The sequence below is a fragment of the Oryctolagus cuniculus genome, chromosome 2 (genome assembly GCF_051225735.1).
Source record: "Oryctolagus cuniculus isolate XC-2025 breed Fujian yellow rabbit chromosome 2, ASM5122573v1, whole genome shotgun sequence".
Lineage (NCBI taxonomy): Eukaryota > Metazoa > Chordata > Mammalia > Lagomorpha > Leporidae > Oryctolagus > Oryctolagus cuniculus.
Window position 1 is genome coordinate 197,630,052 of NC_142868.1, and position 16,970 is coordinate 197,647,021.

At 53.6% G+C, this 16,970-nt stretch overlaps 1 protein-coding gene across 8 annotated transcripts in view; it reads left to right on the forward strand.

The window, feature by feature from the left end:
• ADAM17 (ADAM metallopeptidase domain 17) overlaps nt 1-16,970 on the forward strand; it is a 56,655-nt gene that overhangs the window by 37,505 nt on the left and 2,180 nt on the right. For 7 of the 8 annotated variants that reach the window (XM_089326822.1, XM_002722480.6, XM_017338411.4 and 4 more), the window contains 10 exons: nt 750-863; nt 4,404-4,548; nt 4,638-4,726; nt 5,646-5,798; nt 9,542-9,741; nt 10,305-10,408; nt 10,527-10,661; nt 11,929-12,059; nt 14,554-14,632; nt 15,085-15,173. In XM_089326822.1, the coding sequence (XP_089182948.1) occupies nt 750-863; nt 4,404-4,548; nt 4,638-4,726; nt 5,646-5,798; nt 9,542-9,741; nt 10,305-10,408; nt 10,527-10,661; nt 11,929-12,059; nt 14,554-14,632; nt 15,085-15,173 (1,239 nt within the window). Of the gene's footprint in view, nt 1-744; nt 864-4,403; nt 4,549-4,637; nt 4,727-5,645; nt 5,799-9,541; nt 9,742-10,304; nt 10,409-10,526; nt 10,662-11,928; nt 12,060-14,553; nt 14,633-15,084; nt 15,174-16,970 lie in introns of all 8 variants that reach the window. The other variant, XM_051833317.3, reaches the window with a different exon arrangement.

Below are 16,970 nucleotides of genomic sequence, written 5' to 3' on the forward strand. Positions count from 1 at the left end.
CACTAGCTCTGTGCGTCTTGGCAGACATGTTGTGTGCTTGCACTGTTGTGTCTGTGGAATCTGTGACCCAGTGGCAGTGTGCTGTGTGCTTTTGCATCTTGCTTTCTCATCCCACGGTTGGTTGGAGATTATTCCATGCTGATGCATAGAAGTCTGTCCCACTCTTAAAGTATCTGCATCATGTTCAGGTTTAAGGGGACCACTGAAAGTCCTTTTTTGCCTTAGGAACTTGGGGCCCGTTGCAAACCTGGGAGTGATTTAGGAGATGGGACCTTCAGCTCCTTTACAGCTGCTCAGAGATGAATTGGAGGATGGGTCAGGATGTGCAGTCTTGGGGGGCTCCAGGTAGTTCCTCCCAGGATGGCCTTGAGCACCCGCCCTGAAAGCTGCAGAGCCTGCCCCAGCAAGCTTATCACTGGGTGGCAGGGCAGACCAGAACGGCCCTGCAGACAGGAGAGCAGGAGAGAGACCTCGGAACCCCTGAACTCCGTGCAGCTGCTGCCTTTGTCCCGAACTCGCTAATGTGAAGCCGATTACTTTTTTTTTCTTAAGTTTACTACAAATTTGTCTGAAATGCATGAACGAGAAGCCCCTATTCATAATCCTTGATTTCTGTGGTGCACGAAGTGATACAATTCTTGTCAGATAAAACAATCTTGATCAGATAAAACAATCCAGTATTCAGAGTCCTGTGACTTTTTTCATAAGTGTTCATAAGTGTTCTAAGTGTGTTATCTCTTCAAGTATAGATTCGCATTCTCAAGTCTCCGCAAGAGGTGAAACCTGGTGAACGGCACTATAACATGGCAAAAAGTTTCCCAAACGAAGAAAAGGATGCTTGGGATGTGAAGATGTTGCTAGAGGTAGGTTGTAGAATCCTGGATGTGATGCTGCTCACAACACTTTGATTTCTTTTATTTACATTTGTTTGTTCATTTGTTTAAAGATTTATTTAGTATTTGAAAGTCAGGGTTCCAAAGAGAGGAGAGACAGAGAGACAGGTCCTGCATCCTGATTCACTCCTCAAATGGCCGCAACGGCCAGGGCTGGGCCAGACCAAATCAGGAGCTGCTTCTGGTTGCTGAGGCCCAAGCACTTGGGGCATCCTCCACTGCTTTCCCAGGTGCATTAGTAGGACCTGGATCGGAAGTGGAGCAGCCAGTACTTGAACTAGCGCCATATGGGATGGCGGCTTAACCTCCTGCGCCACAGTGCTGGCTCACCACTTTGATTTCTAACATGGATCGCATCTGCATTCATACAGCACTCATTAGAAAAGGTGATGGAAAACCATCCACCCCCACTGACCAACAGCTGCCCCGTCCTCTGTAGCAGCACAGACGTCAGCTGGCAGAAATACGGGGGAAAGGTTACAAAGCAGGGTTTCTCTCTCTCTCTCTCGTTTTATTTAATTGTTTGAAAGGCAGAGTGAGAGACAGGAGAGATCTTCTGTCTGTCCATGGATTCACTGCCCAGAAACATCTGCCACAGCTGGAGCTGGGCCCCTCCAAAGTCAGGAGCCAGGAGCCCCATCTGAGCCTCCCCGCGGGTCACAGAGATTCTGCTGCCTCACACGGTGCATGTTGGCAGGAAACTGGATTGGAGGTGGAGCAGGACTCCCTACCAGGCACTCCAGGTTGGGATGTGAATGTTCCGAGTGGTGGCTTAGCTGGTGTACCATTTCCCCTCCCCCTTGATGTCTTCAAGAATCTAATGAGGCAATAGATCTTCCCTGGAAAATACACCAGTATACAGGTTTCTTGTACACTGATAGCTCAGGTCTCTCAGAAGGTTATCAGTGGATCTTTTTTTTTTTTTTTCCTATTTTTCCTTAAAGATTTATTTATTTATTTGAAAGAGATAGAGAAGGGGAGACAAAGAGGGGACCTTCCATCCCCTGGTTCACTCCCCAGATGGCTGCAGTGGCCACAAAGTCAGGAGCCAGGAGCTTTTTCTGGGTCTCCCAGACCATGGCAGAGAGCTGGATCGGAAGTGGAGCAGCTGGGACTCGAACTGGCACCCATATTGGATGCTGGCACTGCAGGCAGCAACCTTACTTGCCACGCCACAGCACCAGCCCCCTAGTGGATCTTTTAAGGCAATAATTATCAAACAGCTATGAGTATGTATTGGACAGTAGAAACATAACTTGGGCAACTGGAAGTAAGGTTTAAAGTTTTTGTGTTTTCATTCCAGTATTAATGTAAAGATAGCTAACTTAATGTTGCTTTGTTGTGAAATTACTTCTGTGAAGTGATGGCGTCTGTCTCTTGATGTATTGGAAAATGTATTCGTTTCCTGTTGTGGTACTAGCAAATCAGCACAAATTTAGCTGGTTATACAGAGCTTGTTATTTATCTCAGAGTTTCCATGGGTTCGTCCAGGCAGAGTCTGACTCATCTAGATTTTGTGCTTAAGGTCTCAAAAGGCCAAAGGCAAGTTTCCAAAGCTTGAATGGAATTAAAGTGTATTATCAATTCTTTTTTTTTTTTTTAAGATTTATTTATTTGTTTGAAAGTCAGAATTAGAGACAGGGAGAGACATCTTCCCTCTGCTGGTTCACTCCCATATTGCCACGGTACCAGGTCTGGGCCAGGCCAGAGTGAGGAGCTTCATCCAGGTCTCCCATGTGGGTGCAGGGGCTCAAGCACTTGGGCCATCCTCCCCTGTTTTTCCTAAGTATATTAGCAGGGAGCTGGATTGGAAGTAGAGCAGCCAGGACTCGAACCAGTGCCCATGTGGGATGGTGGCACTGTGGACAGTGGCTTGCTGCCTCCCGTACTGTGAATTCTTTATGCAGATTGAGAACCATGCTGCCTGTAGTAGTTTGTGTGACACTCTGACACACCTGATCTGATTTGATCTGCCAGTGCTCGGAGGTAGCTGGAGATGGCACCGTTAGTCTCGTAAAGCCGCCGGCTGGTGTTTGTTGATTGGCTCGGGCTGCCGTAAAGTGCCGCAGACTGGGGCTCCAACACCATGTGTTCACTTCTCGCTGTTCTGGAGGCCCCAAGTCCAGGCTCAGGGTGTTGGCAGAATTGGTTTCCTCTGGCTTCTCGCCTTGGCTTGTAGCAGCTCCCTCCCCTCTGTCTTCTCAGGGTCTCCCTGTGTCCCTGCGCTCTCTCCTGCACAGCAGGTGTCAGTCGTAGCAGATTCGGGCCCCCCACGATGCTCTTAATCACCTCAGTTAGCTATTTGCAGGGCCTGGCTCCAAACGGTGGTGTCCTGAGGTGAGTGTGAGTTCAGAGGGGCACAGGGCAGCCTGGAGGAGCAGGGTTAGACCACCGCTCCCGAGTGGTTCCTCAGCTCAGCCCGACTCCCAGACCCGCGGGACCACCACGCTGCTCTGCTTTCCCTGGCCTCCAGCTGACCCCGTCAAGGGAGGCGCCAGCACGGAGAGCTGCCTGTGTGCTCCTCTCCACTGCTCTTCCCTAAGGCTCCTAGCAGATTCCTGAGGCCTCTTCCTGTCACCACAGAACTCCCAAAATCCCAGGGTGGCCACACGGCATCCCTCATGTAGGAGTTTCTGACCTCCCATTTCAGTATTTTAAAAATCAAGGCATTTTAACTGGGAGTCTCTGGACTGTTCTGGTGGAGATCTTAAAGTAATAATGTGAAGCCCTTTTAAATTAAGGGAAAAAAATCTTCATGAACCGACAGTGTTGATTTAAAGGGATTTAAACTTTTTATTTTAGTAGCATAAAAGCAGATGTATAAGTTTTCCTATAAGTTTGTGTTTGTAACACCTGTATGTCATAAAGTTTTTTAAGATTAATTTATTTATTCAAAAGACAGAGTGGCAGAGAGAGAGAGGTTTTCCATCCGCTGGTTCACTCCCCAGTTGGCTGCAAAGGCCAGAGGTGCGCCAGTCCAAAGCCAGGAGCCAGGAGCTTCTTCCAGATCTCCCACTTTGGCCATCTTCCACTGCTTTCCTGGGCCATAGCAGAGAGCTGGATATTGGAAGTGGAGCAGCTGGGACTTGAACCAGTGCCCATATGGGATGCTGGCGCCTCAGGCCAGGGTGTCAACCCGCTGCGCCACAGTGCCAGCCCCCCCAGTTGTGCTCTTGAAGTACTTTTGCGGGATCTGTTTTGGCCTGGGTGCTGTGACCCCCTTGCAGAATTGAAAGATTGCCAGAGTCGGGCTGGGTGGGCTCAGGGCGGCCTTGGCGGGAGCAGGGAGTGGGTCTGAACAGCTGGCCGGGCCTCCGCGCGCGGCCTTTGTGCGGCCGTCAGATGGCAGGCTCTGCTGTTCCTTGTGCAGCTGGGAGAGCTCCTGGGAGAAGCACCTCTGTTCAGGGTTGTGCTCGCTGGTGCGGAACTCCAGGCCTGGCGCCGTTCTTCAGTGGGAACACTGCTGTACATGTCAGCCTAATGCAGAAATGCCTTTTTTTTTTTTTAAAGCAATTTAGCTTTGATATTGCTGAAGAAGCGTCTAAAGTCTGCCTGGCGCACCTTTTCACTTACCAGGATTTTGATATGGGAACTCTAGGACTGGCTTACGTCGGTTCTCCCCGAGCAAACAGTCATGGAGGTGTTTGTCCAAAGGGTAAGGCTTCCCGTTCATGTCTCACGGTGCTGGAGTAGGCACACTGACATCGGCATTAAACGGTTTGCTGCTTTTCCTTTTGCCTTTAGCTTATTATAGTCCAGTGGGGAAGAAAAATATCTATTTGAACAGTGGTTTGACCAGCACCAAAAATTATGGTAAAACCATCCTTACAAAGGTAAGTTCTTTTTAAAAAGGATAAATTTGGAATTTTCGTATTACAACCTCTTTTACAGTATACTTAAATATCTTTAAAAGAAATAATAGGTACTTTTAAAAAATACATGATTTTTAATGAGAAATATGAAAGTTAAAGAGAAGTATACCGAGGAGGATAAATCCGCCTGTCTGCCTTGGTGGTTTTCTGGGAGCGCCGCTCCTGGCGCCCCGTCCCGCAGCTGCTCCGGGCACCTCACCTCCTGGTCCTGCAGCGCAGCTGTAGTTGGGAGGGGGCCGCACCGACGCGGGCCCTGGAGGAGGCACAGGTGGGAGCGGTGAGCTGTTGTTTATCCACACCACGCTGCAGGCTTGGAATGTCCAGTGTCTGGGGCTTTATTATGAATATTCTAGTACATCTTGTAAGTTCTATTTCTCTAAAATTGATTTAAGTAAACCTTTATAGTACTTTAATTGTACAGGCTGCACACACACCCTTAATCTGAAAATTTGAAATCTGAAATGTACCAAAATTCAGAAGTTTTTGGAGATGAACAAGCAGAAAATCCATACTGTGAAACCTTGTTCATGCATACATTTAAAGCATTGGTGTAAAGTTACTCTGTGTGTTTAAGGTGTATATGAAACATAAATGGATTTTGTGTTTAGACCAAGATATATCATTATGTAATACACATATTCCAGAATTTAAAAAAAAAACCATATCCTGAACTCTTCTGGTCCCAACACTTTGGTTAAAGGATGCTCATCCTGAACTAAATAGAAGGCCATGTACTCTGCTTAGTTTCTGTAATTGTAGAAGAAATTTTGATTGCTTGTTACTCTTCTGTTCATGTGACTGAAGATAAGAGCACAGGCCCCGCTGGCCAGTGCAGCTGGTTGAAGGTGGGAGCTAATGTTTTCTTTGTATCACCCGTAAGGAGGCCGACCTGGTTACAACTCATGAGCTGGGACACAACTTTGGAGCAGAGCACGATCCTGATGGTCTGGCAGAATGTGCTCCGAACGAGGACCAGGGTGGAAAGTATGTCATGTACCCCATCGCTGTGAGTGGGGACCATGAGAACAACAAGGTATGCCCGCTGGGGCTCGGTGCTGTCGGGAAGGGCGGAGACAGTGACATCGTGATGAGCGCTCAGAGGGATGGAGCTGCAGATCCAAAGCGCCCTGACACTAAGCGCGGCCCCCCAGAGCTGTAGGCCTGGGCTGTAATAACGACTCCTGTCAACTCTAGGCTTGAGGGTTTTGCTGACTCACGCTTGTATTAAAAACTTCTAGTCATTTATAAGTTGTTATTCAATGTAGCTCTACAGTACTTCACAGTTTGCATATTTTCATTAACTTTTACAGTAAAACACAAGCTGTTTGCCAGATGGCAGGCCTCGTGTGGGGAAGGCGCTTGTCTGTCTTGTTTGCACCTCTGTCTCCAGCGCCGGCAGGAGTACCTGGAACATGATACATATTTGTTGAATAGACACATGAACCAAGTTACTGCTGAGTTCTGATGAAGTACACTACTTGAAGTGTGGATGTTGTGGCACAGTGGGTTAAGCCACCTCTTCTGATGCCTACATCCTGTATCTGAGTGCTGGTTCAGGTTGCGGCTCCCCACTTCCAGTCCAGCTCCCTGCTAACGCATGGTAGGCAGCAGATCATTGCTCAAGTGCCTGGGCCCCTGCCACCCTGGCCTAGCCCAGCCCTGGCTATTGAGGGGGTTTGGGGAGTGAACCATTAAATGGAAGATTCTCTCTCTCTCTTTCTTTCTCTTTCAAATAAATAAATAAATCTTTCTTTTTTTGTATTTTTTAAAGATTTTTTGTATTTATTTGATAGGCAGACCTGGGGCCGCCACTGAGGCAGAGTGGGTGAATGCCGCGGCCTGAAGTGCTGGCATCCCATACGGGCGCTGGTTCAAGTCCTGGCTGCTTCTCTTCCGATCCAGCTCTCTGCTATGGGCTGGAATAGCAGCAGAAGGTGGCCCAAGTCCTTGAGCCCCTGCACCCACATAGGAGACCTGGAAGAAGCTCCTGGCTTTGGATCTGCACAGCTCTGGCCATTGTGGCCATCTGGGGAGCGAATCAGTGGATGGAAGACCTCTCTCTGTCTCTACCTCTTGCTATAACTGTCTGTCTGTTTTTTTTGTTTGTTTGGTTTTTTTTTTTTTTTTTTTTTTTTTTTTTGACAGGCAGAGTAGACAGTGAGAGAGAGAGACAGAGAGAAAGGTCTTCCTTTGCCGTTGGTTCACCCTCCAATGGCCGCCGCGGCCGGCCCACCACGCTGATCCGATGGCAGGAGCCAGGAGCCAGGTGCTTTTCCTGGTCTCCCATGGGGTGCAGGGCCCAAGCACCTGGGCCATCCTCCACTGCACTCCCGGCCACAGCAGAGAGCTGGCCTGGAAGAGGGGCAACCGGGACAGAATCCGGCACCCCAACCGGGATGAGAACCTGGTGTGCCGGCGCCGCTAGGCGGAGGATTAGCCTAGTGAGCCGCGGCGCCGGCCACTGTCTTTCAAATAAATAAAATAAATCTTTAAAAAAAAAAAAAAAAAGAAAGAAAAGAAAAGCAGACCTATAGAGGGGGGGAGACAGAGAGAGGTCTACCATCCACTGCTTTATTCCCCAAATGGCTGCAATGTCCAGTGCTGAGCCAGGTAAGAACTAGGAGCTTCATCCAGGTCCCCCACGTGGGTGTGGGCCCAAGCACTTGCGGATCTTCTGCTGCTTTCCCAAGCATACTGGCAGGGAGCTGGATTCGAAATGGAGCAGCCGGGACTTGAACTGGTGCCCATGTGGGATGCCGGCACCACAGGTACCAATTACACCACAGCACCTACCCCAGTAAATAAATTTTTTAAGCAATAATCATTAAAATGAGAAAAGGTAAGCCTTAATAAAACTCAGAAAGCACACAACTACTGTGGGAATCCAGGTGAAATGGTGACGATACGCACGGACCGTGAAGCAGTGAGTGGTGACTGTTGAAACTGGCGAGTGGCCCGAGGTTGCTGACCTGCCTTCCTGTCCACTTTACAGACATTTGCACATTCCTGTAATAAAAAGAGGAAAAATGAGGCCGGCGCCGCGGCTCACTAGGCTAATCTTCCGCCTAGCGGCGCCGGCACACCGGGTTCTAGTCCCGGTCGGGGCGCCGGATTCTGTCCCGGTTGCCCCTCTTCCAGGCCAGCCCTCTGCTGTGGCCAGGGAGTGCGGTGGAGGATGGCCCAGGTGCTTGGGCCCTGCACCCCATGGGAGACCAGGAAAAGCACCTGGCTCCTGGCTCCTGCCATCGGATCAGCGCGGTGCACTGGCCGCGGCGGCCATTGGAGGGTGAACCAACGGCAAAGGAAGACCTTTCTCTCTGTCTCTCTCTCTCACTGTCCACTCTGCCTGTCAAAAAAAAAAAAAAAAAAAAAATGTGCCAGTGTTGTGGCACAGTAGATTGAATGGCCACTTGGGCACCCCTGTCCCATATCACAGTGCTGGTTCGCTGATGACTCCGCTTCTGATCCAGCTCTCTGCTGATGAGCCTGGGAAGGCAGTGGGAGATGGCTCAGGTGCTTGCGTCCCTGCGTCCCGTGTGGGGAACTCGGCAGCTCCTCGTTCCCGACTTCAGCCTGCCCAGCCCCTGGCTGCTCTGGCTGCTTATGAGGCGAATCGTGGAGGAGGATCTTCCTCTGTGCCTCCCCTCTCTCTGTTGCTCTGCCTCTCAAATAAATAAACATGGTTTCTCTTTTTTAGTGGAAAATACGTGACTAGGGGAACAGTTAAATCGCCACCTGTGGTTGACGGCTGCCGTGTAGTGTGGCGCCTGCAGGTGACCTGTCCCCTGCCCCGTGGCTCTGAGGCTGTGGTCAGACTCTCGGGGCGACATGCATGTGGCTGCCGTCCTGCTGCGAGTCTTTCCAGGCGGGTTTCCCTGGGATGAGCAGGGAGCCTGGTGAAGCTGGTTGTTTCTGGAGCTGCTGGTCTAAATCATCAGAGATGAGTTTATTTTGTCCTGAGGACATCTTTAGTTATTTTCTAAGAATCACATTGATTTGAGAGGCAGAGAGGGAGAGTAAGCGAGCGCTCCTGTCCACTGGTTCTCCTCCCAAGTGCTGCTGGGACTGGGCCAGACAGAAGGTGGAAGCCAGGAATTCCTTCCAGGCTGTCCCGTGAGTGATAGGGACCCAGCTCCTGGAGCCAGCATTGCCCCTCGCAGGGACCCACACAATTGGGCCATCTTCCGCTGCTCTTCCCAGGCTGTTAGCAGGGAGCTGGATCAGAAGTGGAGCACCCAGGACTTGAACAGTGCCCATGTAGGATGCTTGCATTGCAGGCGGTGGCTTTACCCGCTGTGCCGCGGCATGGAACTGGCTCCAGACAGCTAAAAACCTTTAAACACGGATCATCCGGCTCATGGTAGCCAGGGGAAGGGAAGGGGGTGAGCCAGAACGGGCCCCTTCTGCAGCCCTGGATCAGTCTGTCTGAGGGCAGTTTCTCCCTAGTTCTCCTGTCAACACCGGGGTGAGGGGGACGTGCGTGGGGCCGCAGGGAGCGTCACGTCTGGTGGAGTTCACAGTTGTGCTTTAGGCCGGGCCTTGTCCCTGGCAGTGGCAGTGGCGGAGACGTTTGGTCTCCGTGTTTGTGCACTTGACTGCGTGTGCCAGCTACTCAGCAGCCTGTGGAGAGTGACATTCGGTCCACAGGAGGGCACTGGGGGCAGCTGGTGGCTCGGCCGTGGCTCCGGGGTGTCACCGCTGGTCATGTTGCATGAACCGTGTGTCCCTAGAGAAGAAAAGTGACGTGTTGGTTACTGGGGCCCTTTTTCTCTTCAGCTGTTCTCAAACTGCAGCAAGCAGTCCATCTATAAGACCATCGAGAGTAAGGCCCAGGAGTGCTTCCAGGAGCGCAGCAACAAGGTGTGCGGGAACTCCAGGGTGGACGAGGGGGAGGAGTGCGACCCTGGCATCATGCACCTCAGCAGCGACTCGTGCTGCAACAGCGACTGCACCTTGAAGCAGGGCGTCCAGTGCAGGTGAGGAGGCTCGTGGAGCCCGGAACAGAAGACGGAGCGCGCGTGCGCGGTGGGGTCAGCCAGCGTGTGTGCGCCTGTGTCCATTGACGATGACTGTGCGTCAGTCAGTCGTCAGTCTTAGGGTATGAGTCGCGTGCAGAGTGATAGTGCAGTGTCCGTAACGACATGCACTGAGGGTGGCGCTGTGGAAGGCCCGCGCTTCCATTTTTCTTTGCACAGCTAGATCAGTGCTTGGCTTAGAAGGGGAAGCTTTTATCCATGGTGAGCAAAGGAGACATCCTGACCCTGAAAATACCGACGGGCAGGCTCCGGCCACTGCTGTCTCGGCCACCGACGTCTTCCTGTATTTAATGAACATCTTACTGCACGCTGGGGAGATGTAGAGGTGGGCGCTCTGTGAAACGGTGCTTTTCTGCTAAGCGTGGAATTGAGGTTGCTTCCGGCACGTGAGGAGGGACGGTCGGTTTGTGCTGTGGCTGATTTTGCAGCAGTGGGTGACCTCTGAGCGCTGTGCCGGCCTCTGTGCTGTCACGATGTGTGTTGAGCGTTCCCTGTCTTCACAGTGACAGGAACAGCCCTTGCTGTAAACACTGTCGGTTCGAGACTTCGCAGAAGAAGTGCCAGGAGGCTATCAATGCCACATGCAAAGGCGTGTCCTACTGCACAGGTACGGGCGGGAACCCTGGCCTCGCTGTCCGTGAGGCACTCGCTTTTTTTCTTTTTGATGAGATCACCGGAGGACAGGGGCTCCGTGCCTCGGCGTGCTAATGGGTCTTTGCCACCAGGGAACAGTAGTGAGTGCCCGCCCCCGGGAAATGCCGAAGATGACACGGTTTGCCTGGACCTGGGCAAGTGCAAGGATGGCAAGTGTGTCCCCTTCTGTGAGAGGGAGCAGCAGCTGGAGTCCTGTGCGTGCAATGGTGAGTGCGTGGGGGAGACGGGCGCTGGCTGCCGGGCCCCTTCCCCCGGGTGGAGGCCCGCCCGTGACTGCTGCCCAGAGCGGTGGCAAGAAGCAGACTGGGACCAGGCAGGAGAGGGGGCAGTGTGTACAGGCTGACCTCTGCCCCCAGCTGCACCCATGTGAAAATGGTCTGGCTATCTTGCTACAGTTCAGACGTAGCAGGCTCTGGGGGAGGGTAGGCGGAGTGTTGGAGTGGGCAGATGGAGTGCACGTCTGTCCTCACCGCCTCTCTGTGTCATACAAATCAGAGTAGCGTTGAGAATTCCAGGGTCCGCTTCCACCAAAGTGGATTTTTGCTGTTGTCAGCAGAGCTGGGCCCGCTGCCTTGGGTCCCTGCCAGGGCAGCCGGGAGCAGGAGCCTCTCACGCTGGCCTCGGACTGCTCTGAGGTTCGTCTCCAGGCTGTCTTCGGAGCCCTCGGGTCAGAGCAGGGCCTTCGGGCACTGGCTGGGTTCTGGCTCCCACCCACTTCGGACTTGGAGTGGCTAAGGTGGTGCTGCCGACTCCCTCACCGGGAGCTGCCCGCCCCGTGGGGGATGGAGCCAGGAGCACATAGTGGTTGCCAAGTGAGTCGCTCACTAAGTGGAGGCAGAGGCCGAGGGAGCCCTGGGAAGACCGGCAGTCACAGGAAGTGCCCAAGCGATGTCAGACGGAGGGGATGGTGGGAGGTGTCTCTGCCTTGCTTCTGTGTTCTGCCTGATTTCGTTTCCCTGAGCGTGCATGTAGACTTCCCCTGGGTCAGAGTCTCCCCGCGGTTCTACTGCAAGGTTAATTTTTGGCATTTTTGCTGTTGGTGCATGTGCCTGTGCAGCTCATCTGATGCCCAGCTGTTGTCCCCCGACCCCTGTACCCTCAACTGCTCTTGGAGGGTCGCTGAGTGTGGGCTGTGGGACTCGCGTCGCTGGGCTCGCCGTGGCAGGCAGACACATCCCTCACACTCCGGCCTGCAGGAGCCGGCGTGGCTGTGTGGGGTGTCCTCCGCACACAGCAGCTGCAGATCCGAGTCCGTGTAGTGAGAACGCCGGGCCGAGGGACGCGGCCGGCAAGACACGAGCGCTGGGGAAGGGGTCAGGAGGGACGCAGGCGTCTTTCCCGGCCTTTGTGGCCTGTGTGGCTCTGAGGGCTGCGGAGTGAACTGGGACGTGGTTGTGGCGGTGTTAGCGTTTGGAATGGGGGGCAGTGTGGTCGGGGAGCGAGGGGTGCAGAGCTGGGCCTGTTGTGTTTCAGAGACGGAGAACTCGTGCAAGGTGTGCTGCAGGGACCCCTCTGGGCGCTGCGTGCCCTACGTGGACGCGGAGCAGAAGAACCTGTTCCTGAGGAAGGGCAAGCCCTGCACCGTAGGGTTCTGCGACATGAACGTGAGTGCGCGCTCGGGCTGGGGGGGAGGGTCACGTGTGCACGCTTGCAAACGAGGAAGTGAAAGCACACGCAGAGCTGCAGACGCGGCGTCTTCCCCGGCCTGCTTACCTGCGGGTCGAGGTGCGGGTCAGCACCACTGCAGCTGCAAGGCCACGGCCCAGGCCAGCGGAGATCGTGCCCTGCGAGGGTGGCTGGACCCAGACGGGGCCCAGACAAGGGCAGGACCCGGCACTTTGTGGTGAAGTTGGTTGCTTTCAGCAGTGGCTCTTCTCTTTTTATTTTTAAAAGTTTTTAAAGATTTATTTATTTGAAAGACCAGGTTAGAGGGAGAAATGAAGTAGTATCTTCATCAACTGGTTCCCTCCCCAGATGGCCACAATGGCTGGGGCTGTGCCAGGTGAAGCCAGGAGCCTAGAACGCCATCCTCGTCTGCTACGTGGGTGACAGGGGCCCAAGCACTTGAGCCATTTTCCATTGCTTTCCCAGGGACATCAGCGGGAAGCTGGATCAGAAGTGGAGCAACTGGGACTGGCACTTCTGTGGGATGCTGGGATTGCAGGCAGCAGCTTAACGCACTGTGCCACAGCATTGGCCCCTCGGCAGCAGAGTTTTTTTTAAGGTTTATTTATTTTATTTGAAAGGCAGAGTCAGAGAGGTCTCCCATCTGCTGATTCACTCCCCGGATGGCTGCAACTGCTGGGGCTGAGCCAGGCTGGAGCCTGGAGCCAGGAGCCTCTTCCAGGTCTCTCACATGGGTGCAGGACCCAAGCACTTGGGCCACCTTCTCCTGCTTTCCCAGGCCATAGCAGGGAGCTGGATCGGAAGAGGGGCAGCCAGGACTAGAACCAGCACCCATATGGGATCCTGGCACTGCAGGCAGTAGCTTTACCCACTATGCCACAGCGCCGGCCCCAGCAGAGGTTTTTTTTTTTTTTTGACAGGCAGAGTGGACAGTGAGAGAGACAGAGAGAAAGGTCTTCCTTTGCCGTTGGTTCACCCTCCAATGGCCGCTGCAGCTGGCGCACCGCGCTGATCCGAAGGCAGTAGCCATGTGCTTCTCCTGGTCTCCCATGGGGTGCAGGGCCCAAGTCCTTGGGCCATCCTCCACTGCACTCCCTGGCCACAGCAGAGAGCTGTCCTGGAAGAGGGGCAACCGGGACAGAATCTGGCGCCCCGACCGGAACTAGAACCCGGTGTGCCGGCGCCACAGGCAGAGGATTAGCCTAGTGAGCCGCTGCGCTGGCCAGAATTTTTTTTTTTTTTTCAATAGAACTTAGTTTTATTCATGTGGATGATGGGTAAGGATTGCAAGGCTCAGACAGACTTGTGAAGCTCCGTTTGACAGTGTTGTCCATCTCACATTACCCATCTTTGGGAGACTGATTTTTCTCTTTTTTTAGATTTATTTATTTATTTATTTGAAAGGTAGATTTATAGATAGAGAAGCCAAGAGCTTCTTCTGGGTCTCCCAAGTTGGTGCAGGGGCCCAAAGACTTGGACCATCTTCCCCTGCATTCCTAGGCACAGTAGAAGGGACTGAAAGTGGAGCAGCCATGGCCGGCGCCGCGGCTCACTAGGCTAATCCTCCCCCTGCGGCGCCGACACACCAGGTTCTAGTCCCGGTTGGGGCGCCGGATTCTGTCCTGGTTGCTCCTCTTCCAGTCCAGCTCTCTGCTGTGGCCCGGGAGTGCAGTGGAGGATGGCCCAAGTGCTTGGGCCCTGCACCCCATGGGAGACCAGGAAAAGCACCTGGCTCCTGTCTTCGGATCAGCACAACGCTTCAGCCGTAGTGGCCATTTGGGGAGTGAACCAATGGAAGGAAGACCTTTCTCTCTGTCTCTCTCACTGTCTAACTCTGCCTGTTAAAAAAAAAAAAAGAAAAAGAAAAAAAAGTGGAACAGCCAGACCTTGAACCGTTGCCATATGGATGCCAGTGTCATAGGTGGTGACTTAACCTGCTGTGCCACAAGGCTGGCCCCCAAACTGGTTTTCTTGAGTTTTATCTCCTGGTGATTCTCAATTCACTTATGCAAATGGACTAATTGTGATTGTGTCAGAACGGTATAGCCTCACTTGAGTACTGATGTGTGTACACACAGTAACACACATCCACTTGAAAGACAGGACACACGGAGACAGAGCAGCGGCACCCACTACCTCTGTCCACTGATTCACTCCTCAAGTTCCTGTAACAGCCAGGGCTGGGCCAGGCTGGAGCCAGGAGCCAGGATCTCTCTCTAGGTCTCCTGTGTGGGTGGCAGGGGCCCAAGTACTTGAACTTCCATCTACTGCCTCGCACAGTGCATTAGCAGGGAGCATTAGTGGAGTGTTCTGATGAGGGGCGGTGTCCCCAGCAGTGGCGATGCCACAGCGCCTGCATCGACGTCACTGCCTTCCGTCAGATGGGCCCCTACGCCGCCGATCGTAATGAAGTCAAGACCATTCCTACGTGTGTTGCTTTTAGGGGTGATGCCTCACGTGTTTTCTTTGTAGGGCAAGTGTGAAAAACGCGTGCAGGATGTAATTGAGCGGTTTTGGGATTTCATTGACCAGCTGAGCATCAACACTTTCGGTAGGTGATGGCCCCGCTGGAGAGGTGTGGTGTCCGGTCTGGGCCCTTCCTGCGGAAGCGGGCCTGCTCACCACTTCTGTGAACACGCGTCTCGGGTGGGTCTCGGGATCTGCACAAGGAGGTGACTGTACTGTCAAGAGTCCGCAGTGTAATCCGAAATCACACCCAGAAACAGGGCGGCGCTGTCCTAGGCACCCCCAGCCTTGGTAGCAGCGTCTCCGTGGTTGTGGTCGGCGTGCTGACCGCGACGCCGGGGTCTGCTGTGCCGGGGCGGCCGCGCCCTCCTGAGGAGCGCGTGGACAGGCCTCACGACCACGACAGCAGTGGTGACAGGTGGCAGTCTCGTGGCCCTCGACACAGCAGGATCATGTTCCAAGAGCATTTGATTTCGGGTTTACGAGGTGAAGCGCTTGCTCGAAACACTCACTCGTCCCCTGTTCGGATTTTCGCAGGAAAGTTCTTAGCAGACAACATCGTAGGGTCCGTCCTGGTCTTCTCCTTGATATTCTGGATTCCTTTCAGCATTCTTGTCCATTGTGTGGTAAGTCGCCATTTTTAAATGTTCGTTTTTAGCTGTTTAAAAGGCAGAGCAATAGAAGGAGGAAGGAGATTCTTCATGCAAAGGTTCACTCTGCCGATGCCCCCAACAGCCAGGGCTGGGCCAGGCTTCCTGTGGGTCTCCCCTGGGCGGCAGGGGCCCAGGACTCGAGCCACCCGTCCGCTGTGGAGGTGGCTGATGCTCAAGCCAGCACCCCCGTATGCTGTGGGTGTTCCGAAAGGTGACTGAACCTGTCGCACCACCACCCCACCCCACATCAGCAGCTTGTGTTTTTTTTTTTTTTAAGATTGATTTTTTATTTTTAAAGATTTATTTATTTTGTTTGAAAGATTTACAGAGAGAATGAGAGAGAGAGAGAGAGAGAGAGAGAGAGAGAGATCTTCCATCCATCTGGGTGCAATGGCCGGTCCTGTGCCACTCTGAAGCCAGCAGCCAGGAGCTTCTTCCAGGTCTCCCACGCGAGTGCAGGGGCCCAAGCACTTGGGCCATCCTCCACTGCTTTCCCAGGCCACAGCAGAGAGCTGGATGGGAAGTGGAGCAGCTGGGACTTGAACTGGCGCCCACATGGGATGCCGACGCCACAGGTGGCAGCTTTACCCGCTAGGCCACAGCGCCGGACCAAGCACCAACTTTTAAGTAATTCAGCATTTCATGAAACTGCTGCAGAATCCCAACCATGTGTTTTTTGGAAAAGGTAGAAATTTGTTAGCAGAGTGTGACCTGCTGTTTCCAGTGACATTCCTTGGTTAACCCTGAAGAGCTTGTCTAGGACAAAGCTGAACAAGCAGTTCTTGAAGACGCCATTTGTGTGTGGGTGGCTGTGTACTCCGCGAGGTGCTGCAGGACTGGCGGGGCGGTCAGGACTCCGGCCCCGCGTCAGCAGCCCGTCTCCTCCCTGGCCCTCGTCGCCTCCAGCTTCCTGCTGTGCAGAGCAGGGGCTCAGCTGCTGGGCCCTTGCCCTTCCCGTGGGAGAGCTGGGCTGCTCCCGGCGTGCACCCCTACCTGAGGGCATCTGGAGAGTTCCGTCTCTCAAAGAAGAAGTGTGTGGAAAATGGAGTTGAAAGATAGTGTGCATTTCCATGAACTTTTTGAAGACTTCTTGTAAAATTTCTTAGAAATTGTGTACTTCCAAGTACAGAAGGCAGGTCAAGTGGATTTGTCTAAGATCTCTGGGTGAACAGCGTTTTCAGGGTGACTTTGTTACAACGGCGAATACCAACCGTCAGCCTTTCAGAGGTGTTCCCCGCGCACCTTACAGATTCTCGCCATTACCCTGGGGGTGTTCCGGTCCACAGCAACCTACGGGTGGGCAGACCTTCCACCCTCACGCAGAACGGGCGGCAGCCGTGACCGCACTGGGCGTCTGAGGAGCTCTTCTCAAACCTCGTCTCCCACGTCACTTCTCTCCTAAACGTGGGGGGTGGGCGCGGAGGCTGTGGCGTGCGCCCCTCTGAGGGGGAGCCCCTGCCCAGCTGCCGGGACAGAGGCCTGGCCCTGCCCTCCGCCTCTCCCCTCCTCGCCTGCTGCTCTTGCCTGGGCCCCTTGAACAGCCCTTCCTGGGGCTGGCAGGAAGAGGCGCGACTGTCACCACGCCTGTCCTCGAGCGGCCGTGCTGGGGACGTGCAGAGTGACGTGCAGGGGTGACGGCCCCTCGTCACCAGCCGCACCTCAGCGGCAGCCAGCAGCCAGGGACAGCTGCCTTCTCGGGAGACGTCGCTCAGAAAGCAGCTCTCAGAGGCGCCCGTTCTCTCAGTGCCAGAACCTTCCTCGGGCTGCCTG